Source organism: Vipera ursinii (assembly GCF_947247035.1).
Source record: "Vipera ursinii genome assembly, chromosome: 11".
In the NCBI taxonomy this organism is placed as follows: domain Eukaryota; kingdom Metazoa; phylum Chordata; class Lepidosauria; order Squamata; family Viperidae; genus Vipera; species Vipera ursinii.
Genome location: NC_139524.1, coordinates 20,621,311 through 20,645,783, shown reverse-complemented (window position 1 = coordinate 20,645,783; position 24,473 = coordinate 20,621,311). Strand labels below are relative to the sequence as shown.

The window sequence follows — 24,473 nt, the reverse complement described above, 5'->3', positions numbered from 1 at the left end:
GGTGAGAGAGGCCTGGTGGTGCTGGACATTGTTTGCCTCGCAGAAGGCTGCAGCCAATCCAGGGGGTCACCGCTGTTCAAAAGGTGCCCTGTTTCAACTGGAAATGAACCTTGTTTCACTGAACACCATCAATCAGTACTGCTTTGCGGAGTAGAGCTGATGGTGCCTGTTCAGCCCTGTATCTTCTCTCCCCACCCGGCCCCGATCTTGAGCTGTGGGGTTTTGAGTGGAGAACGCTATCGTTTCAAGAATCCTGTTAGCCTCCCCATAACTTAATTCCCACTTTCTAAACAGAGATGTGCGTGATTTAGCCCACTGCCCCTGGCTGGGGGTCCTAGCCCACAACTGGAGGGCAGTGCATTATGGGGCTGCTCCCCTGCTCCACGGAGGGGCAGCTTTTCTGCTTCTTAATTCCTTCCAAAGGAAGAACCGGGGTCCCTCCTTGCATGAAATAGAAGGGAGGAGGGAGGGAGGCCACATGGCTCACCCCAAAGAACGGAAGGGGAGAGAAAGGCGAGGCCAGGACAGGAACTCGTGAATGGCCAGCCCGCCAGGACTTCAGGCAAGATGGGATGTGGGATGTTTCTCCAGAGTGGAGCTGAAGAGGACCCTGCCAGCCCTCCTTGGTCATGGAAAACTTGGGGCTCCCAACGGCATCTGAGGTCCAGCCTCGTTTCCAACCTGACTCAGATCAGCCACAGGCTCTTTCCCCACTTCTTTGGGCTGAACAATTTGGGGAGGGGGGTGGAGGGAAGAGGGTCCGCCCAGCCAGCTGGGATCCACTTTGGTGAGCAGTGATGTTTTCAAGGCATTCCAAGGAGCCACATAAGGACCGGCCAGTTATCAGCAAAAAGGGAGTGGAGAAAGGAAGCCAGAGCAGATAAGGGAAGCTTCCACCCCATGGAGCCAGGGGGGAGGACTGGGGAGGCTAATTAGGAAAAGGCCCAGAGGAGATAAAAGTAGATGGAAGCCCCCCTCCCCATCCTCCTGTTGGGTAGGCCGGTCAGCAGCCAGAACCATCTGGAGGGCATCAGCTCTGGGTAGACCATACCAGGCAGCACAGCTGCAGCCAGCTGTTTCTTAGGGAGGGGCTGCCTCACCCTCAAGGGATGTTTGGAAGTTGAGCATTTTCAGATCAGCCCCATTTGGGAAGCCAAAGGCCCATTCTGGACCCGGAGCCAAGACAAGCAGCTCCCGAGGAACCATTTTCCCCTCTGTGCCGTGGCTGGCCAGGTGACTCTGAAGCGATTCAGAGACGTGGAGCGATTGGGTTTGGACTGAGGCAAGAGGCAGATGGCAAATTCCAGTCTCAGCTTTCCAGAGACATTATTTTAAAATGTAATCCCAAGAGAGTGAATATTCCTCATGCCCTGAATGGGCCGAAGCCTCTGGCGGTGCTCCTTCCAGCGAGAAACACCCCACGGAAGCTGTGTGCCCAGGAGAGCTGAGCCAGCTCCCTGCCAAGCTGGGGGCTTTATCTCTCAGCTAAAGAGGGAGAAGCCCCATGATCCCACCCAGAAACCTGTCCCGGGAGTGGGCATTCGGGCACTCAAGCCTTCCCTTAAGAGGCCCCGGACTTTATTTTATTTTATTTTATTTATTTTTATTTTTATTCCATTTATATCCCGCTCTTCTCCGAAGACTCAGGGTGGCTTACAAGCTTAGCAGTAGCCTTCATTCTATGTATCTGCCTGCTTATTAGGGCTTTCATACACACCCCAAGCGGCATTATTACAAAGTCAGCTTAATTGCCCCCAACAATCTGGGTCCTTTAGGACTTGATCAGCCAGTTTGCTGCCCAGTTTCACCAGGCTGGGCTGAGCCACCCAGCACCCCATTTTTACAGCTTTTCCTGACCTGAGATGAGAGTGCAGATGGTGAACTAAATTGCAGCTTGGGTCCAGGCAAGGCTGGATCCTCTGACCTGGCCCGACCTGCCAGGACTTCCAAGGCTCAAGGTGGCCTTTGGAGGCACCTTTTTCTCACCCTGAAGATTTGCAGTTTGACGGACCACTTTAATAGAGTTCCCTTGCGCAGAAAGGTTTATGGGGAGCAGAGAGATTAAAGTCAGCCGTCTTCTCCGTACCTTGCCTGCCCACCTGATGTGCACTATAAAATGGGTGTCAGTGAGGCCGAGTAACAATGTTTGACAAAGAGAGACCACTTTGCCCAAACGTTGATCTTTCTGCGGCTGGGAATTGCCCTTCTGGGCGGAAACTGAGCAGGCAGTGCCGAAAGTTTTACTGTTTCTATAAAACCAGTGAAACTCCCTGGCAATTCAAGCTTTAAACTGGGGCAGGAAAACATCAGGCCTTTTGCGGTTCTCATCTGGCTGTATATGCAGCATCCTTCTCGGGCTCAAGGGAAGGCGGTCCCGGCTGGGGGGGGGGGGATCAGCCAGGGTGCTAAACTGAGCCCAGCAAGCACACTCTGCCCCAGAGAATGACGGGTCTGTGGGAAGACCAGGGGCGTGGAAGGCCAAGCTTGGCCCCTCTCGCGGAGGACTGCCCTGTGCCCACTCACGGGTGACAGATCTCCAGTTGGAGACAGTGCTGGATCTTGAGATGGCAAAGGTGCTAATGACCCAGGCCTGAGTTTAAGGAAAAATGGATCTCCGGGTTCTGTGGAGGAAAAGAATTGGGGGGGGGGCTCAGAACACAGCAACTCCATGCAGGTGCCCCAGCCTGGCGCTGGAGATACATACGCCACAGAACTAATGCAGGGCAGATTCTAACTTACCCACTGGGATGGTCAATCCGTGAATCTTGTCTGCCCAACCGGCGAAATACCGCAAGGTCTTGATCACGCCATGAAGGTCAACGTAGAAGGCCTGGAGGAAGGGCTTCCCACTGTTCAGTGACTCCATGGTCTGGGAGGCAAAGAGGAGCAAGAATCAAGGCTTAGTTTTTGACTTGGTAATAGAACCAGCTGTGAGGAATGTCCGGTGGGCACGGCTGCTCTTGGAGCTTGGTGCAACAGAGTGGTTCTGGACATGTTGAGCTGCCAATGCTGTGGCCAAGCCAGTATGCACTCATGTGTCTAGTCCACATTTAGAGAGGTGGCACAGAGCTTCTCCAGACCGCTGAGCCACCTGAGAGCCGAAAGCTGCCGCCTGAGGGCTAACAAGGTGTAATTCAGGTCAAGGCCAGCTGACCTTTGGTGGTTCATCTGGAGTGCCTCCCTTGCAAGGTCAAAATCCTGAGACATTGCTAAGGGGCTGCTCAGGACAAGTAGCCTCTGCTATGCATTGCACCCCACCCAGCTCTGTGCTGGACGAGGGCACTGTCCTTTTTCACAGGGTACATCAAAGCCATTCTGGCAGCAGTTTTCTGTCACGTACCCCTGAAAGGCAGGGAGGGGGCTCACAAAAGCATCCTGGCCAAGGTCTCCCGAAGTCAGGAGATGCCACCTGGCCCTCATAGGGGGCTGCCTTGCCCAGGTCATTCAGACCAGCCTTTCGGCCCCAGCACAAGGCAAAATGTCCTCCAGCCCTCTCGATGCTGGGACCAAACAGCTGCCAAGTGGGAACTCCTAAAGAGGAGCTGGACAGCCCCTCCAGGGAGAGCTGAGGGGGTGCTCAAGAATGCCTGTCTCAGCTGCTGCCTGAGGCTCCTCTGGCAGTCGAGATAGCTCCCATGCCCTTCCCCACCCAATCTCCAAACCAATTAAAAGAAGCCGCAGGCCCTTGTTGAGGGGATATTCCCATATTCCTCTTAAGGAGCCCCATAAAATGTTTGCTGCGATGGCTTAAATCACTTTTAAGAGGCCCCATTATCTGCCCAAGAAGGTTGCGGCAGAGGAAATGCATCCGTGGAAGCCGCTGGGCGAGAGCCATAAATCCAGCTGAAGCACAGGAGGGCTGCTGCGCTTCCATCTCTTCTGCCGGTGGGGCCGGCAGCCACGTCTATGGTGGACAAATTCAACAAAGGTTTGGCTCAGGAACCACAAATCCAGCCACCGGCAGACGGCTAGCTGATTTGCTGAGCCCCTCCTTCTCCCTGTGGTGATTTTACAGCGTATGCTGGTGGTAAGATGATTTAAGTGTTGACAAAGCTGGAATTAAGATGTTTGCCGGCTTAGTTCAAAGCGCTTGACATGTGGAAAATAACATTAGCCATGCCACCGTGTCGGGGCTCACCACGTGCTCCACCGCAGTGGGCCTGCAGCTCAGTGCCTCTTGGGCACCCTGGGTGGGGGAAGCCCAGATCTGCCCAGAGTTGACCAGGATGGCTTTTGCACCATTGTTGGTCGAATTTGCCCTGGAACTCAATGGCTACTCTCAGCGCTCTCCCAAGAACATACAGTGACTCAAGTAGAAGAAACATTTAGAAAGGCAGCTACCTTGGGCAGCGCTTGGCCTCCTCCCACAGCGTCCCACCCGCCTGACTTACGGCAAGGAGGGCCCGGTCTCTCTCCACCAGATCGGCCAGCTTTTCCAGGAGACGTCCTCGCTCAGAGGCGTCCATCCTCCGCCACACGGAGCCCAGGGAAAAGGCCAGCCGAGCAGCCTGCACCGCCTTGTCCGTGTCAGCCTGCCAAATGGGAGAAGCATGAGGGCCAGTGGTGCTCAGGGCGCCCCAAGAGCCACCCCCTCGCTTGGCAACTGGAACCCCCCCTCCCCCGCAGAAAGCAGCACCCTGCCGTTCCTGCAACCTGAGAGGTGGGCTGGGGGGACCTGGACGCCAGACCTTCCCTGACCATGGAGCCGACCGGGCCATTTGCATCCGGCCTTTTTTCTCTCAAGCTGACCGTCCTTACAGGACCATTGCAGGGAGATGCAAGGGCAGGCTAGAAATGCCACTTGTCTTTACCTTGTCAGCTTCTTGCACTTCACAGATCTGTTCTCCTGTTGCAGGATTAAATACAGGGAATATGTTCCCACTCTCAGAGTTTTGCCACTCATTGTTGATAAAGATCTGAAATGGCAAGAAAAAAAACGGGCCTTTTTGGTTTTGGGTAAAATGCAGAGGTTCCCCTTCATCTTCCCTCTTCTGACACTGTTGGGGTGCTAGAAAACCTCCTCCTTTCCCAGCGAGCCTCTTCTTCTTGCACCCGAGTCCTTTCAGGACTACCATTCCCAGCATCCCTGGTCACTATTATTTTCCCCCAGGGTCATGGGAGCCATAGTTCCACTTGCACGGGGGTCAACAGGTTGGGAACTTCTCCCTAGGCTGCTTTCCCCGCTTCCCTTCTGGGAGCCTGGACAGAGGCTGCCTGAAGGACGGCGTCCTGCCCGCCTCCTTGTTGGTTGTGTGCAAGTGACAAAGGTGCCCCCTGGCCATGCCTGGCCTTAGAGGAGGGGGAATGCCTGGGGTTTGGGCAAAATCAGGGTCCTTCCTTCAGCCCCCCCATCTGCTCTCCAAACCCCCAAAGTGGACCCCCTTTCTCTTGGGGTGATGCCCCAAAAGCAACTGGCAACAGGCAGGCTGAAAGCCCGCAGGGACCTTCCCCACCCGAGGCGGATGAGCCTTGGAGGGGTTTCCTCACATGGAAACGCTCCAGCGGGGCCTTGAATCTCCCAGCGCAGGAAGAAGCAGTGGAGGAGTTGCTACTGTTAATGGTTAACATTCACTTCTTCCTGTCCCACGTTGTTCTATAAACAAAATTCAGGCTTTGCCAGATCATTTCTGTAAACGGACTGCCTTCAATTTGGCTGTAAAGGAGGAATATTTACTCTCTCCTCCATATAAAGTACTTCGGCCAACTTCCTGGAAAGGTTTCAAGTCCTGAAATTCAGCAGCTGGCGGCTTTACAAGCCCGATCTCATGCTGAAATAACTCACTTTTGGGGAGTTTAGGCATTTGGTGTCAGGTAGTGCCATGCCACAAGCCCCCTCCCGCCCAGAGGCAGAGTCTTCAACGATAAATGAGGCTTTGCCAGGACTTTTAAGAACTTCCAGTGGACGTTGATTAAATGCTGAGAGCTGCACATTTGATCTGACTTTCATTAGGGCCAGTTCGTAAAAATGCCACCGGCTTGGACAAGAATGACACATTGTGCGAACAGGGATCCCTGCGAAGCCTCAAATGGGGTTTTCATCCCACTCACTTGTTTTGTTCTTATTTATTGCGACCATTGTAGTGGGCAACGTTAAATCAAGGCGGCTATTTGACAGCAAATGTTGCTATCAGTGAATTATATACAGCTCTTCCCCAAGCCAGGAGGAAGAAAGGATAGCCCCAGGGAGAAAGGGCCCCTTTGTAAATCATGCCCAGATTGGCACCGCCCAGAGGGGGCATTGTTCCTTCTCAAGTGGGAAAGCTCTCCAGCCAGCACAATTGCCCTGGAATCAGGGTTAATTAAGGCTAGCTGCAGCCATAAATCAGCTGGAGGATTTTTACAGCTTAATTCAGCCTTAAGCCACAGTGCGTGTGGGTGAATATATGGATGGTAACTGATTAACCAGGTTTCCCAAGAGTTGCTAAGACGTGTGTTTTGGTTTGAGCCCAGAGTTATGGCTCTTGGGGTGAGAAATCAAGGGGAAGGGGAGTAGTTAGCCATCTAAGTTGTCATCCAATGCGGTCGGTGTCTTGACTGTGGGGGCAGGCTGGCTCAGTCAGGCTGGGGGGGGGGTTACCCTGGAAAGTGTGGGTGCAAAAAACCTTTGGTGCCCCAACTCTGTCCCCTTGGCTCTGCCTGGCCCCCTGCCCCTCAGCTGCACCAACCTACTGGGCAAATGCCACTTGTGCCCATTGCCCTTCTCTTAGCTGCAGTTCAATGGAATTGTGGCTAGTTTTAAGGGTAGAGAAATTTTCAAGAAGCAAGTGGAATGATTTCAAATGCAAAAACATCTTCCAGACAGGGTATCTTTTTTCACAGCTGCCTTTTGACAAACCAGTAAAGAGCATCACCTCGCAATGGCTTCGCTTTGTGGCCTGGAACTCAGAGAGACCATCTGATTCCTCTGGCGCTCAGCTGACAGACCAGCCTTTTCTCTCAAAGGGAGAACTTTGCAAAGGGAGACAGAGGTTGCCCCTCATTTTGCTCCCCGAATTCACAGTCGCTGTCCAGCCTGGCAAACTGGGAGGCTCCCATTTCCTTTGCTGGGAGATTCTGCTGAGCTGCTGCAGGTGATGTGCAAGCAATCCTCTCCGTGCCGCTGGGATTGGTGTCACCAACCGCCCATGTCCAGCCAGAGCCTGAATGTGCCTCCCCAGGCCTGGCTTTTCCCAGTTTTAGTAAGTCACGCTCTTGCGCTTTTTGACATTCCGGGAGGATTTTTCTCCTTCCGTACAGGAAAGGGATTTCAGTATCCACTTAAAAATAGGCTCCCCCATAGGGGAGAAGCAGGTTTGTGGATGAATCAGGTCCTACTTGCACTGATTTAGTAGCTGGTTACAGTTCCATCAAAGTGGTTCCTTTTTTCATACGGTGATTGATCCTCTGAGAGGTTTTGAGGCCAAACTTGTAAAACTGGAGCAAGGGGGGGGGGGGTCCAACGCCAGAGACGCTTCTGGAGGAGTCACAGCTGTTTGGCCCCAAGCGTCTGTCCTGTGGCTGAAGAGCTGAGTACATAACGGTACTTTTTTCGGACAATTTTGAAAACACGCAAAAAATGTGGCAGCTTGCATTTCCCTTGGTAGGTATTTCATAATCCCGCTGACGCTGGGCCAGCACCTGTGTCTCTGGACGTGCTCGAGCCTTCCTGTTCTTATTCTGGACAAATGAACCCTGGTGCTGTTCCAAAGGTTGAGCCTCGATGCGTCTGAATTTCTGAGAATTCATCTGTTTTTGGCCTGGTGGCTGCCCTGATCCACACGGGACCACATCCATGCAGAGGAGTCTTGGAGGTCCTGGGCTCAGCTAAACATGGGGATATGTGGCACCCCCACTCCAAGTACTCCTCCACCTCCTCCTGTGAAGAAGGTCCGTCCTTTCCTGGTTTTTGCCCTTCCATGGGTGGTGGGGCCCAGGGACCCTTGCCTGAAATTGCTTGACCCTTTAGGAGAGTGGCCTGCCTAGACAAGTCCTCTTCCATAGGAAGAGCATCATGGGACAGGACAGAAAAATGATGCCCTGTGGGTCTCTCTGTCCTGACTGGCTGTGTCTCCAGACGGGGCAACCAGCCTCCACCCTTCTCTGCCAAGAGGGCCCTGAGAGCCAGAGAGGCTGAGCCTAAGAGTTTTGCTCTGTTTGCATGTTCCTCCCTCACCAGTGGTTGATCTCAGCTATCCAATCAGGGGAGGGGGGCTCACAGGAGACACTGAATAGCAAATCACATAAGCTAGTGGGGTGCCAGGCAGTCTGTGGTAGCCGAGTCTGTGGTCCTTTCTGCCTGAAAGATGGCAAACGCAGACGCCCCAGGAGAGGAGCCACCACTGCAAAGACGTGGCTCCGGCCTGAAAACTGGGGATCAAGCTGAGCAGAGCCTCGGGACCAGAGTGGGGGCAGAGGAGGGATTGAGGGAGTAGCGGCGTGAGCAGAGACCGATGGAGAGTCACGGAGAACTAGACGGAGCGCTGAGAGGAGGAGGAAGGAAGATCTTTCTGCACATCACTCCCAATTCATGAACCCCACTTTGGGGAGGCAGAGAAAGAATCTGTCCTGAAAAAAGTAGGGAGAACGGGGCCTGATCCACCGGCCATTGCCGACCAAACGGATCTCAGTTCAACTCCTAGGACTCAATGGCTGCTTGTAGGGAGCAGCTTGACACCAACCAGGTCCTGCTGGGAGCGTTTCCTGGTGGATTGGGCCCCTTTTCAGTAACAGGGTTGAATTATGCCTCTCTGTGTTGTTTTAGGTGAAGAGAGTAATTCTAGCCTTCCTGTTAATAATCAGCTTCTGAAATTGCTGTTCTTTACTAGAGAACACCTCATCGTTTTAGGGCAGACACGATCTCTCTCAATATTTATCTCTTAAAAAGCAAAACAAAGAAAGGCCATGGGAAAAAGACAGGGGGGGGAAAGCCCCCAATTCCGCTTGGCTTGGGAGCTGCTTTCTCTGCGCAGATGAGAAACGGCTGGAATGCCGTTGGCTCCATCCTTCCCAGCCTCTTTGCATGATAAATCACCGGCCAAGCATCCACCTTGGCCTGTTTGATCTCAGCTCAGCAAGATTCAGTTTTGAAGTGAAGAACTCCAGGTCTGATAGGTCAGAGATGAAGCGCAGAGCCCCGTGACCACAGAACGACCAGGCGGCTTTCGAGGGCCCAACGCAGCCCCTCCCCTGCCAGCCCGCCTCTCTCATGCTTTTCCAAGCTGAGCCTATCTGGGGGGCTTAAGGAAGAATTCACTGGCCCAAGTGACCTTCGCAGCCAAGCGCTCCCCCTCTGCAGCGCACCGACCAAGGGATTGCACAAGTGAAGCTTGCACCCATGGCGTCGATTAGCCCCCACCCCAAGAGTTTGTCTTACGGGCAAAAGTATCTTCCGGGCATTTGCTAATTCATGGGCAGTTCCTGCAGAGACCTTGGCCCGGCTGGCAGCGTGCTAAACTTGTTCAAAGGGCTCCCTCCATTGCAGTTGCCCTCGGTGCCACTGGCAGCCAACAGCCAGGACTGAATTGCCCAGAGCTTTGGATCAGCCCAGGTGGGAATTCCTGGGCTTGCGCTTCCTTGGGGCCTCGGCTCTGGTCCCACGCGATCCCTTTGGACTGAGCAACTATGGGGCCATGTGAAGGGAGGCTCTCGTCCCCCCTCCCAGCATGTCCCCAAATCCCTCCTTGCCTGCTGCAATGTCTCTGGGATTGCCTCGTGCCTGGATTTAGGCCCTTTTGTATCTGCAGAGGAGCCAGTGTCCCAGGGTGACTCTTTAGCAGTGTGCCAAAGCCCTGGAAAGCAGGTCCTCCCCTCTTATCCTCGGGGTACACATCTGCCCTGGCTGGCATTAGGAGCCCCAAGGATGCCCAAGTCCACAAGAGCGGGCAGAGGTCCAGTGTGTTGGCTTTATCCATGGACCTCAGTGGCTGGAACCACACATCCTGTCCCCTTGAGGAAGGTGAACTGAGCCAGACGGGCCTGTGGCCTATTCCGCAGCTTCTGGCCCTCCCCTTTGCAGCTGTTGCCCTACTTTCCTCACGAACAGCACCTCGTGCTGGTGCAGAACCTCCCGCCCGCTCACTGGGCCCAGCACTGTGCAGGCAGCCTCCACAAAGCGGGAGGGGGAGGAGGAGAAGGAGGGAGGCCTGCAGCTGCACAGCAGGAGGAAGGCAAAGGGACAGCCTTTTGGTTTCCCTCCTGACCAGCCGCTGCTGGAGCTCCATCCTGGTGTGGAGGCTCAGCCAAGGGTGGCAGGTCAAAGAAGGGGCTACAGGGGAGACTCCCCGATCCGGCCAAGCACCTGATTCCAAAAGGTGATCCACCCCCTGCTGCAGAAACCAAAGTGTCATCCCCTCCTCCAGATTTTCTCCCCCCCACCAGGCTTCCAGGAAGTCACAAGCACTCTGCACCAGTGCCCCCCAGCCTCTCGCGATCCTGGCCACCAGTGCCTGGGGGCATTTGGTGCTGGACTCAGAGCACCCCCAAGTCATCACTTGGCCTGTTTGACTTTGGCTTAATGCAACATGGGAACTTGGCTGTTGTGTATTTCCAAAACAGCTACCTAGGGCAATTTGGCTTATTCCAGAGATCATCGTTACATGAGGCATGGCATAGTGTCATGTGAGATCACCGTTGGCTGTGATTAATACTGGTGGCGGCCCTTTCTTCCATGTGGGTATTGAATGGGCACCTAACCTCCTCTTTCCCAAATGTCAGAGTCGGGACAACCTAAGAAACATGAATTGCCAGCAGGTTGCCCTGTGTGGCTCTTTCAGCCATGAACCCGGGGCCTGTGGTGCCCTCCGCTCTCTCCTGCCCACTACAGGCATTTTCTTAATTCTAGCAGGGACCCAGGGAGCTAGCAATGTTTCACAGACAGAGGCGGACCATAACAAGCTAACATTAATCCAACATTCATCTAGCGGTTCAAAGCCTTTTCTGATTTCCTGCAGCTGGAAAAGTTGCCCAGGCTGGTGCCGTCAGAGAGGCCAGATCGGGCAATGGAGGGAAGCGCACCGGGTGCTGTGTCAACCTGAGCCAGGCTCTATTCTCTTGCAGGGAGAACCAGGATGCGTGTCTCAGGCATATTGGGGCGATAAATCCCACCATGTTCTCCAACCATTCGCGCGGCGTCCCTTAATGGGGGTCTCTTTCATTTTGACACTTTCTTCCAAATTTGCTGCTTAGTTATTTATTAAATGTACATCTTGCCACAATTTCATGGCTCTCAGCAGTGTGCAAGGAATATAAAAGAAAAATGAAAACTTACCTCGTAAGATTGAATGATAAGAAAATAAAAACTAAACTACAAGAATGAATTAACAGCCGTTCTCAGCAGAACACTAAAAAGAAAGATGACAGGGAAGCTGCCTGCGAAATAGTTCCTTTTTAAGAACCTCCAGGGGGCCATCCAGGGCAGAGGGGCTCCATCTCTGGGGGAGCCAATTCCACCAATCTTTCCCCCCCCCCCGCCCTTGCAAGCTACGCCTCCTGAAAGGGTGGGAGGTCTGAGTTTCTGGGCTCCCTGAAGCCCAGCAGATATCATGCAAAGGACCTCCGGAGGGGTCCTCAGTGTAACAACCCAGCAGAAACTAGATATTAGAAATAAAACTTTTTATGGAAAGAAAACAGCAGAATTCAACAAATTGGCAACATTCCTGGAAGCCCCACAAGGCTGACTGCAAAAATGGCCATCAAAGAGTGTTCAAGAGGGAAGATGGGAGGGAGGGAGGGTGGTCTCTGAGGCCAAGCAAGAGGATAGCCCAGGCCAAGGGCACCCGCCATGCCCATTTTCAAAATTTGCCTTTCCCCCACCCCAAATTTAGCTTCAGGCTGCAGGCAATGTTTCCAAGCCTTGTCCCACCTTTGCCATTCTGCAAAGATATGAAGGATCCCTTACTGTAGCCTCCTCCCTCCTCAGACCCTTTTCACGGCTGTCCCTTGGTGATCCTCTCGCCCTTTGCTTCAGGGGGACAAGAAAGAAGAACAAAGACCTATTAAACCAACAAGAGATGCTGAACAGTCGATGGAGAGATCTGGATTATTTCAGACCAGGAAAAAAGGGGGAGGCATCTCCCCCATCCCAGCGGATGGATGGAGAAGATGCGTCCTGCCACTCCCGTCTATAAACGAGGGGGTGGGGAGAGAATTCCACTCCTTCCGTCAGCACAACTGTCTAAGCGCGTAGGAGTCTCCGGAGCAGAAGAGGGGCCCTCTTGGCAGCCGGGCCAGTCAGGAGGGGGCCTCTGCTGTAAAGGGTCTGCCTCCTCCAGGCATCGGCTTGTCTCTCGATGTGCCCAGGCCAGAGCGGGCTGACCTGGCCAGCTTGTCTTTGGCTTCTGCCCCTTCCCCCTCAGCTCTCACCTGCGCAATTAGGCTGGGTTATTTACCGCAATTTCCACCTGGCTGCCTTCTCCCTTTCTTTGCCTGCTGAAGGGGCTAAGCAGGTACCAGGCAGAAGGACCACCCCACTTGGAGGCTCGTAAGGAAATTGGAAAGGGAGGGCCGAGAGCAGAATCTGCTTTTTAATTATCGCTGCCTTTTATTCTTTGTAGAATAAACAGGCATCCCGGACCAGGAAAGATGTTGGTCAAAGACAGACAATTCCAGCAATTACAGTTTTTGTTTCACAGAATGGCAATGTCTTAAAATTTTGGCTTTCTTTTTGCAAGCTGCAGGGGAGGGGGGGACAGCCACAATGCAGGAGCATGGATTTAATTTAAAAGGAAGCAGAATTTGAAACTTCTTGTGTGAAGTTCGGAAATTGGAGTCCATAGAACCAGCATGAAAGCAGAAGTCTCCCTGAGCCTCCCCCAAGAAGATAAGAAGCAAGCTGGAGGCCGAGGGGGGTGGAGTGAGGTCCCCAGGATGCCCCCGCCATCCTTAGAACAAAGGCAAAAACCACGGACTGGCTTTGGTGCTCAGCCAGCACAAACAGAGCCTGACGTGGCTATCCCACTCGGCCTCCCTGGCCGACGTGGCTGGGAAGCATGGGGAGGATGGTCCAGCCAGCACTAGAGACGTAGTCCTTTCTTGCAGGGGAAGAGGAAATGGCTGCTGAATCAGATGACCGCCAGATTGGTGGGGACAGATTTCCCTTCCTGACCTCTGCTGGGCAGGGAGCCCAGCCGTGGTGAAGTCCAGTTGGTACTGCTCTCACCTGTCAGGAGGGTTGTGGCTGCAATGAGTGGGACTGGTCTGGATGCCCTCCCAGAGCCCTGCCCATTCTAGCAGCTTGCCGTGGCAGGTGGCCATTAGGAGAAAAGTCATGGATCACAATTAATTGTCTGGGTGAGTTGCTCAGAGAAAGAAGGACAAGGAAACCATTGTGCTTTTTAATAATGGAATTTGAATGATACAGTTTAGGTCCAAGGACCAATAATCACATCATTTAATTAATTAATTAATTAATTAATTAATTAATTAATTAATTAATTGCATTTATTATAGCTGCCCAACCCGACTTCAATAGACTCTGGATGTTTTACAACAAAGAAATCCATAGAAACAGATAAAACCACAAACGAAAATCATTGAAAAATGACATTAATTCAACAAACCAAAACCAATAAGAGATAGACTCCTAGCCTGGGACTAAGGATAATGGGCCTGTCGTTCCAGCCCTTCATGGCATGCCAGCAAACAGGAGACTACAATAAACCATCATCCTCAGCCCATGCAGGCCAAGTAGAACCATCAGGAGGGTCTGAAGGTGGAGCTCCGGATGGCACCAGACCTCCAAACTTTCCGTCGTGACCTGAAGACCCACCTATTTGAAATAGCTGGTCTGGCCTGACGGGGATGGGTTTTAATAGTTGTTTTAGATTTGTTCACTGTTTTTAACTGGGCATGGGTTTAATCTTTTTTTTAATTTTTGTATTGTCTTTTTTATATATGCCCTGTGAACCGCCCTGAGTCCCCACCAAGGAGAAGGGCGGTATATAAATTAAATAAAACTGAAACTGAAACTGAAAAGAAGTCAAAATGTTGCAGCAGCACAACTGAAGCAAAACAGCTGGGTTTTCAGACCTACGGTGTCGCTGTCATCTTGACTTTTTTGACCTGTGTACCATCCTGACTTTGCCACTCTGCCTCTTCTGAAGTGCGAGAGCAAACACGTCAAACGCCACCTCCACCCCCCACTTATGCCTGCTGCAAACCACCCACTCTGACCACCAGCTTGTGCTTACTCTTCCCAGCAGATCTCCAGAAAGTGATTAACTGGGTTTACAGAGCTGAGTTGGGGGGACTGGCTGTCCTGCAGCCCCTGGCCCACTCATCTTGGCACTTCTTCATCCTGAGCACAGAGCGAGGGGAAGATCAACAGGGCTGTCTCACCGTTCATAACACACTTTGTCTTCCAATGCGGGGCTGTTTATCCAAGCCTGTCCCAGCAGCCACATTGGGGGTGGGGGTGGGGGAAACAGGAGGGCTGGGTGGCTCCCCAGATTCAACATGGGAAAGGGGTGCAACCATGTGTCCTGCCTCCACATCAAAGCTGGACAAAATGGTTATATTTTCAGGATTTCTCCAGGCCAGATTTGCTAACTGCCCCCACCATTTCAATTTAGAAAGGGGTTTGCAAACAGAGCTAAGAGAGAAGGATTTTCTCCTTTTTAGCACTTCCTGCCTGTGCTCGTCCCTCTGGCTTTTCTCCCCACCCCCAAAGTCCACAAGAGGCAGCTTCTTGCCCCAGCCACATCGCGCCTGGGAGCCCTGGGCCCTTCCCGAGGGAGGCTCATCTCTGGAGCAGCATTGATGTGAAAAATGCCCCCAGGCTGGGAAATGAGAACAGCCCAGCTGGCAATCCAGGTGGGATTCAAAGGAAGCCAAAACACCTTTTGGAGAGACAGCCCAGTACACCTCCTCCCCTCCTGAGGACCACTTGGGTCAAGGGCTAGGTGGGCCCTCGTGCCTTTGAGGACCCCACCCCAAAGGAGCCACTGGCAGAGCCAGAAAGCTAGAGCTGCAGGGCAGAGAAGAGCAGCATCTCAGCCAAACTGGCTGGGGCTGCAGGCATACCCCCCCACCCCGAGAAAGAGCCATGGCTCAGGCAGGAATGGCTTTTGATGCCACGGAGAGGCCTTGGCACCACTCTTGAGGCTCACTTGCAATCTGCTGGGTGGCTCCGGGACTTCTGGGCCTCTGCCTGCCATTTGCAGAAGTCCTGGCTGTGAAGAGGGGCTCTGCTCGGAATAGTTTATGCCTCCCCACTTAGGCTTCCTGCAAACAAGAGCAGGCATGTCCTGAAGCACACTTCCCGGGAAGCATTGCCAAGCAAAATCCTTGGAATTCATTTGCAAATAGTCCAGATGCAGCCTTCTCCCCTGAGCAATACCCAAGAGCACCGAAGGAAACAGGGTCCAGGGCCACAAAGTGCATCTGAAAAGGAAGGCATGCAATCCATGCCCCTCCCCCCATCCTGAGCCACTCCAGCCTCAACTGGCTGCCTTTCTCTATCGGACTGACCCCCAATTAACCTGCCTGCCCCAGGTTTGGGCTGGCAAGAGCCCAGAAGGAGCCACACAGCTGCAACCAAGAGGCGTCCTCATCTTTGGGCAGCCGGGAGAGGCTAAGCGGCTGCCCCGAGGCTGATGTGCTTGAGACTGGTGGGCCAGGTTCTTTTGACGTGCATTATGGCAGTCTGGATTTATTTCGCACAGACTTCTAGGCAATGTAAACCATTTCTAGAGCTAGCAAAATATTTCCTGAATCTTCTCCCCACCTCCCGCCCCATAGATGAGTGTGTGATGAACAAATGGAGAAACAAATGCCGCTGCCCCACAGGCAGGCAGGGGGATCAGCCGGAGGGCGGGAGGGGAGCATCAGAGGGGCCTGGCCCTGGACAAAAGATTCAGGTGCCCCGGGAGCCCCAAACGAGACTCTTGTTCTCCCTGGACAAGGTGGGAGTCCCTCCGATGCGTCTCCTGACTGATGCACAAACTCTGCTGTGGGAATGTTGCCCCTCCTGGCCAGCCCTCCCGGAGCGAGGAGAGTGCAGAGCCTCACGCGATTCCCTGCCTTCTTCTACAGTGGTGAATAAGCAGCAAGAGAAACCACACGCACACAGAGAGACGCACACATACAGAGGGAACATTTTTGAGATACCCAGGATAGAAGCAGCAACTCTGCTTCTGAACAGGATTGTTTAGAACTGTTGTCCTTTCAGGCTGAGAAGTGAGCCCACTGCAGGAAGGAAAGCCAGTCGGCGCTTTTCTGCCTCACTGTTTTTTTTCCCAAAAGTGAGAAAGGTGATCTGGGCCTGGATGACAGTCTGGCCAGAGAGCCAGGACACCCGATTAAAGGCTCCAATTAGCTATAAATCACTTGTCAGGCCAGCCCAGGGAGGAGAAGGGAGATGTGCGGGAGCCCAAGAAAAACACCCAGGGAGGGGGAGGGCAATCAAGGAATAAATCACTTTTTTCATCCTTTCCCACTTTTGTTTTGTAAATGCCTTCTCAGATTCTCCCTGGGGATGTTTGGAAGAGGACTGTTCCGCTTATCATCACCAAAAATGGAGCTCTGCGAAGCAAAATCGGAGAATCTGTGAGAGCGAAGCCTCTGCAGCACCCAGGAAGAAAAGAGATGGATTCCCGTTTGCTTCAGCTTGGATGGTCCTGGGACAGCCTGGCCATCCTCTGCCCCTTGCTTGATCTTCCTCCTGGGCCACCTCCCTCCTCTGGAGGTTCAGCACCAACTCAAGCCCTGTTTCTGAGTCCCCAGAATCGAGGCCCCCTTAAAACAGACCTGGGTGGCAATTTTGCCTCTTCCGCTTCTGCCACGCCGGAGACTTGCCCATCTGGTTTCACACAGCCTCACTGGCAGGAGCCCCCCAGATGTGCTAATGCCAGGCCTCTCATCTGTCACAACCAACAACCCACGGAGGAGGGGGGTAGGCTGTGTAGTGCAGCTGCCAGCCCCAAGAGGAACTAGCAGAAAACCTTTATCTCCCTTCTACATAAAACAGGCAGCTGGAAGCCTCAGTTCTGGAGGACCCAAGGCCAGAGCTCCCCCCCCCCGAGAAAGACTGCCTGGCACTCTGCAAGGCTGGACCGGCAGCCCTACCTTCCTTTTGCTGCCCAGATGCCAGGGCAGCCACCTTGCCCCTCTGTAGACATTTATAGGAGGAAAGATGCCAGAAGAAGGAGGGACCTCAAGAGATGCTTCAAGAGGACTCGGAGAGATTCTGAGCTACGGCTGAGGAGTCAGTGATGAAAAAAGAAGGGGAGCACTAATGTTGGTCCCCCCCAGTTAAAATTAACAGTTAAATAGAAAGAATAATAAGTAGGAAGGGACCTTGGAGGTCTTCTAGTCCAACCCCCTGCTCAAGCAGGAAACCTATACCATTTCAGACAAAGGGATTAAGCAAATGTGGTAGACATCCAAGGGAAAGTGTACCAACACCCCCTCGCTGCAGTGATCTCCAGAGGACTTACAAGCTGCTTTGGCAACAAGGATCTACCTGAAACCCATCTCTCACTGAGGTCAATGCATCCCTTCTCTGGAATTTGGTCGTTGATTTACAACGGGTGTTAAAAAAAATACTGCAAACTAACTGAAGGATCTATTTTTAACATGAATGTGGATAATTGATCAAAATGATCTGCAGCGCTACAAAAAGGTTTTTAAATCTGCTTAGCCTAGCTATTTCTTAATTTTGAAAAGAAGTTGGAAATGAATAAATGCAGAAATTCAATTCGAAAGTAAAATGATATTTTCAGCAAATAGGAATAAAAACACCCCATATATAACCATCTTATTTTTAACTCTGTACCTCTCTTCAAGTGTGATTATTTTTTCCAAGTCTGAAACACTGAATCGCCTTTTAAAGCATTTCAGGATTAGAGAACGAGAAAAGTTTGATCTTAGGCTATGATCTAGTAGGATCATCTCTTGCAAAATTTCACTGTTGAAATCAGCTTGAAACTTGTGCAAAGAATCTTTCCGGAAGATCACTCCCAACATCATCAAGTAATATAAACAGGAATTCATAGCCAGAAAGTTGCAAACTTCAACCCGCCAATTGAACTTCAATTCGGGGTAATTATCTGAACTTTGAAAAATGCCAAGTCTGCCTCATGTATAAATACATAAAACAAAGACTTGGGACCTCAGGATGAACGTTGATAGTGCTGAAAAACAAAAAAATGAGCATTTCCCTGATCAGTCTCTGCATTATATTTTCTTAAGAAGGAGCTCAGCAAAGGAGGACTTCTTCCAAATTTGCCAGACTTGACTGTATTGCATCTCCTACAGGAATGCTAAAGGAAAAGCCCAAGGGGTCCATTGACCGGTTTAAACAGAAAAGGAGAGAAAACATTTGCAGCTTTATTTGGAAAGAACTAGATTTGGACAAAGGAACAAATAAGTTCCTCTAAGACTCATCTGGAACAACTGACATTTAGAAAGAAAGAAAAAAAAACTTGGGAAAAAGGAAAATCTGAGGCAGTAAGTTAAAAGGAAGGCTGGGTGACTTTAAACTTTGGTGTGGATCTCCCTCTCTGATTCAATATCGCATCAACTACTCACACCGGGACTCCAAAGAAGCTCTGGTGGGAACTGCAGCGGAGAAGATCCCTCTGAAGGCTGCTTGCATTTGCCAGCAGCCAAAGGCTTCCCGGAAAGAAGTAAAAAAGGCCACTTACTTTGGTGTACTTAATTTCCAGGTTGAGGGTGGGAGAAGGCAGCAAGTGCAGAGAAGCCATCAGAGCCGCCGGATCCGCCTTCATTCCAGCAGGCATCTCAATTTTGCTGGAAGTCATCGCGTCTCCTGCCTCTGTCTCTTCCAGCTCTTTGCAATTCTGTCCCCGTTATTTGGCTGAAGATGATGGTGACGGGGTGGGGGGGAAAGAGAGAGAGAGAGAGAGAGAGAGAGAGAGAGAGAGAGAGGGAGAGAGAGAGAGAGAGTTGATCTAAAGGGACAGAGAGAGCTGATCTACGTTATTCCCCGTCCCCCAAGACGAGTGCTGAAGACGCGGCCGCTCTCCTCTGCCTCTCCTCTAGGCAGGTGTTAAGGCAGCCGCTTGTTATATAGGCCCTGAGGGCAGGGCCAAAGAGGCCGGACCGTCCTACCTAGAATGGAGGCTCTCCGTTTACACGGTCCCTCTGCCCCCCACCCATCCCGCCCGCGGAGGGGCTCCAAAGGCAACAGGTCTTCCTCCCGGCTGGCAGTCAAGTCCAGGCAGCGTCCCTCTCATCTCCTGGGCTTCCTCGGATGCCCGCATGGGAGGAAGGGGAGAGGGAGGAGGGTGCAACAGGGGCTCCTGGTGGGCAGGAAGGAGAGCAGGGAAAGGAGAACGCTTCCTCGGGATAATGAAAGGAGAATTAGCACCTCGGTCCTCCATGCAGCGCAGCCGAAAGCCAGCCGGGGACGGGCGGAGGCTGCAGAAGGGGAAGGGGCTCGCTACAAGCCGTCCAGGAGGAATTTAGGGATCTAATTAAGCACTCGTTGCGGGTCGTGGAGGAAAGTCATCAAGATGTCAGACCCAGAAAATTTCTCTGCAGGTGCAAGTGCGCTCTCAGTGCAGGTTGTGGCTGTGCAAAATTCCGGTGCAGCTCTTGTACGGATCCCCCGTGGCCGTCTCCACCAAGCGAGTGCTGGAATTCGGCCTCAGTTTCCTCTCTGAAAATGGGAAGATCCCGTGGGAACAAATGTGGAGTTGAGAATAAACAGTATAGCTACAGGACAGATGAGGAAAAGATCCCTCTGAGCCTCAAGGAACAAAGTGGAGAAAGCAGTTTTTCTTTCCCATTGCACCCCAGGAAGGGGAAGAAAAGGCACCCTAGCCCGAGTTTGCAGGAACGCCCCCCATCCCTGGGCCTGCAGAACAAATAGGCCTGCTTGAAGGCGCCTCTGGCAGCGGGGGCAACGGAGAAGGGCTGAGACGGCCGATACCCAGAGGAGGGCTGCCTCTTGGCAGTGGGGGCAAAGGCCCAGGCAGCGCCAGGATCGGGGTGAAGGCGCCCTGCTGTTTGCACCCCGTTCTGTCCCCTCAGGCTTGGGAAGCCCCTTGCCCTCGTTCCCCAACCGAGGGGGGGGGCTTCTGGTTCTCGCTGGCCTCTGCTCCTGGCTTCCCTACGAGGGCCGTTTTGTCTTGAGAATCGCCAAGCGGCCTCCAGAGTTTGACCTCTCCCTGCATGAAAAGACAGAGAAACTCTCCTCCCTGGTCCCCATGGCGTAGAAGGCTCTTGCCCGCCCTGGGTGCCCGCTTGCCAGCGAGCCAAAGGTCTTGGGGGCCACCGGATCGGGCCCCTGGAAGACTTGCCTGGCCCAGGTGGACGAGCCCCCCCCGCCCCGCCTTCCCGAACCTGGACGCAGCGCCACCCGCAGCATCTCCTGCGCATTTGCTGCCCTCTGCTGGACGTGGACGGAAGTGGCCTTTCTCTCCCGGCTGGCTGCGGAATGAAGCGCATCGCTCGGCGCCCCGGTCTCAGCGGGGTGCCTTCCTCTGCGGGGCTCTCCAGCTTTCCCGCCATCTGAGGGGGGGGGGGCTGAGGAACAAGGCAGCAAGATTTGCAGAGGGGATGAAGATTATTACATTAGCTTGGAAGATGAAGTGATGGACACCGCGAAGGAAGTAAAAAAAGGAAAAAACTCATTCAGGGGACATTTGAGGGAGAATCTGACAAATAGTAAAATGAAGCCCCCCCGCTTCTAATGCAGTCTAACTTTGAATGGCAGATGAAGCTTCCATCTCCATCTTAAACGGGGCAAAATCGTTCCTACATCCCGGTGCTTCTTACATTCTCTTATGCTTCGGTGTTTCGGCTTTGGGTATTATCCCTCATTAATTCCTTTGCTTTCCAAGGTGACTTGTGATTTAATTGTAGGGCCAGGATAAAGGACCCCCCTGGCCTCCCTTCCACGCGTTAATTGAATCAATTCTTTAAGTGCCTCTGAACCCGGGGAGATATCGGGCAAATCACCATCTGACTGCAAATGACAGCAGCGTGGAAGAGCCAGAGGCGCGGCCGTTTCGGGGGCTTCCCCGGCCCAAATGTCGCTCCTCCGGACCTTTCCTGAAGGAGAAGCAGGATCTCCGGGGAATGTGCCCCTGCTTGAGCAGGTCGGCCCTGCCCTGCCAGCCTGGCAGCCCCGGCCCCCCCCCCCCCAGGCTCCGGGCCTGCTCGGGCAGCAGCAGTTCCCGGGTTCCGCAGCTCCCGTTGCTTGTCGGAGCGTAAGGCTGGGCTGCTGCCGGCATCCCTAGGCAGAGGCGCTCCCGGGCCAGGCCGGCGCAAGCCGGCCGACAGAAACCACGCGCGTCGGAGGGACTTCTTAGGAGACCGAATCGGGGGGACCGCCGCGGTTTCAGGCTGGGGTGGGCGAGGCTGGGAGTTCTGCCTGCGAAGAGGGCTGGAGGAGCCTTCCGGGGCCCGTGACCTCTTTCCCCGCAGTCGAGAGTCTGGACGACGGGGAGGATTTCCCCAAAGCGCCCCCCCTCTGCCCCCAGCCGAGGCTGCTCGGAGCGGACCCCTGATCTGTCAGGCCCAGCAAAGCTCCTCCGGGGAGCCGATTGGGGCGTCGGGGCAGAAGCCCCCTTGAGCGAAGGGCTCCGCGGCCAGCACCATGGAGAGCTCCACCGGTCTGGCCGCCCAGGCTCCCTCGGGGGAGGAGGGAGGCAACGGGAGGCGGCTCCTCCGGTCCGTCCCCCCGCCCCGCGCCTTCAGATGGCCTGGCGAGCAGAGGGCGTCCATGGGCACACCAGGGAGGAGGAGGAGATGACACCTGGGGACTCCTGCCTCTGCCAGAGAGAGGGGGGCAGAGGTTCCCCCACTGCCCTCCTCTGGGGAGCAGCCCCGGCCTCCCACAAGGCCTCTCCAGGAGGCCCTGAAAGGTCAGCACAGGAGGCCATTTTAGCCCTCTCCCTCTCCTCCCCCAGCACCCTCTGTAAATCATGTCCCCACATCTTCTGATGCTAGGTTCCCCTCAACAGTTGCACGTCAGGATCTCAAGAAGGAGACCTGAGAAGGGCAAGCTGGCTTTGCAACTCCTGCTTCTTGGTTTCTTCTCTCCTCACCCCCCCCCCAAAAAAAGGACGTGTACAAGTACATCCGCCAAGGGACAGCAGGCAAAGAACGTAGGGAGATCCCTGTTTATGGAACCCAGGATGGTCACTTGAGGTAAGCTTTGCTTTTTCTTTGCCCTTCAAACATGGAAGATTTGAGTCAGGGAGTTCCAGAGGCCAGAGTCAGAGCAGGTGCCCTCAGGGTGGTCTGGGGCCTGAAGAGCCAGCCCCAGAGGGAGCCCTCACATACCACAGCCACTGCAGCCAGGGCCACCCTGCTGCTTGGCAATGCCTTGCTGCTTCTCCCATTTTCAGCTCCTCTTTGCTACCCCCTCATTTGTCCCCCCCAAAATTTACTCCAAGAAATGCATCAAACCTGGAAATCAGGTGACCTTTTGGCTAATGGACACTGTCTAATTGAGCAGATGCCATTAACCAAGTTACTCCCTGAAAATCCCACTCTTCCCCCCCCATTCATCATCACTAATGCTCCCCTTTCTTCTCCCACTTAATTTTTTTATTTTTACCCTTTCAGCCAAAGGAATAAGTCTTCCATCTAATTAGACAAAGATACATATTCAATTAATACAGTCATTATGCCTTAATGAATACCGGTGAAGGCAACCAAGGCTTCTGCTGGCAAGGCCCCATTTCTTTGCTCTGATTCCCTCTTCCAGCCACAGGGAGGAGGCAGGGCACGGCCAACCCCCCCCTCGTGCCACTGAGGGCCAGGCACCAGCCAGGCCTGGCCTCCCCCATGAGGCCGGCTGGGGCAAAAGAGGCCCCCCTCTGGCCAGGCCAGTGGGAGGGGCCGAGCCACCCAAGGCTGGGGGCAGGAAAGGAGACTCAGTTTCCTCTCTGGCAGCAGCAGCAGCAGCAGTGTTTGGCATGTAGGCCCAAGGGCGGTGGTGGGGGGGGGAGGGGGAGTAACTCTTTGGCCCTTTTCCCCTGCAGTTGTTGTTCCAGGAAGGAAAAGGGGACCCAGGCAGGTGATGGGAAACGTGGCGGGGTCACAAAGGCAGGAAGTTTCCTTTTGTTTGTTTATCCCTCACGGCCGGCTTTCTTTTACACCAGCCCAGCAACCGGTGGCAAACTGCAAACTGGAGCAAACAGAACAAGCACAGCAGTATCTGCACTTCCACCATGAAAAACAGGCAAAGTTTTGCACACGCCCTGCACTCCCACCCCGTGCGCAAAAGGAAAGTGAGGCTCCCAGGAAGGACAGAAAATTGCTCCCCTTTCTGGCACGTTGTGTGGGGAAATTCCTGCAGCAACGAGGTGGGGGTGCAGGAAGGCAGAAGCGCCTCTGGAGGTGCTTGGGACTTGTACAGCTGTCGATCACCGAGGGCTCAAATGCAGCTGCTGCAGCCTTTGGACCCCGCGGCCCCCAGCTGCCAAGGTTTCCTTGGGCCTGCTTGGAATTGCCCCTCTCCCAGCCAGATGCAAGGACCCTTGGCCTTTAGCCAACTGGACCACCACAGCCTCCGTGCTGGAGCTGGACCACTCTGTGCCTCTGGCAAACTGTGAGGAATGGCTGAGTAAAACCTCACATAAATGGACAGCAGACTCGCCACTGAACTTTATTTTTGGAGACAGTGAAAACTGGGCCTGCAGTGAGTCACGAGAAGCTGCTTTGCTTGCCTTCCAAGTGGGGAAAAGTCCCATTTCTGGAGCTGTTTGTTTAGCCAACAAAAATCAATGTTGATCAGTTACGAAACCATCTTTGTCACAAAGACATAGAAAGAACATGGCTTCTCCCCTTCTCCGGATCTAGAATACAGGGTTAGTTGATGAAACCGCTGAGAGACGTTTCAGGAACAAAAGGAGGTGAGCCAGTGCAGAATTCACCTATAGAACTCCCTGCCACAAGATGTGGCAATGGCTAAGGGAAGTATGCAGATTGCTGGCAGAGAATCAGTCTCTTGTGGCTTCGTGCTGGGAGGTTCATGCTTTGGGGCCAGAGAAATGGGTCTAAATGTTCTCACCAGGACAAGGAGACAGCCTGTGCCCCCAAGCCAGGAGTGGAACCTGCAGCTCAGGTGTGTCTGAACACGCCTCTTGGCAGCCTCCAAGGGCTCTCTGGCACCAGCCAATCGCCGGCTGGCCTGGGGCAGGTATATAACGACAGGCATCCTTTCTCCACTCTCCTTTTTCTCCTGCACCTTCCCAGGTTTCAGCCACCACAATCGGTGTGTGTGTGTGCTTGTGTGTGTGTGTGTTATTTGTGCAACTGTGCTGCAAGTGAGGGGCTGCCTGTCTTATCTCCGGCCTGTTATAAATAGCCTGACGCATGCCAGGAGGGCAGCACCGGACGGGGAGGGAAAGGGGGGCCCAGAGACCCCCAGGCTGGCCAGGGCATTGTGAGAACCGCAGCTGTGGGGCTCTGTGCCTTCCTCGGAGGAGGACTGGGCTGAAGTTCAAAGGGAGCGAGAGGGACACACATTTGACCCCACGTTTTCCAAGTCAGAACAAACAAGAAGAGGAGACGTCAGG

General features: G+C 53.5%; 1 protein-coding gene across 1 annotated transcript in view; it reads right to left on the bottom strand.

Annotated features, from left to right (window-relative positions):
• The window catches only part of ALDH1A2 (aldehyde dehydrogenase 1 family member A2), a 29,500-nt gene extending 10,754 nt beyond the window's left edge, over window positions 1-18,746 (bottom strand). The window contains exons 1-4 of the mRNA XM_083371656.1: window positions 18,621-18,746; window positions 4,812-4,916; window positions 4,392-4,532; window positions 2,740-2,869 (exon numbers count right to left, since the gene is read on the bottom strand). Coding sequence (XP_083227782.1) covers window positions 2,740-2,869; window positions 4,392-4,532; window positions 4,812-4,916; window positions 18,621-18,737 — 493 coding nt within the window. The 5' untranslated portion in view covers window positions 18,738-18,746. The remainder of the gene's footprint in view (window positions 1-2,739; window positions 2,870-4,391; window positions 4,533-4,811; window positions 4,917-18,620) is intronic.
• Window positions 18,747-24,473: the final 5,727 nt, after the last annotated feature.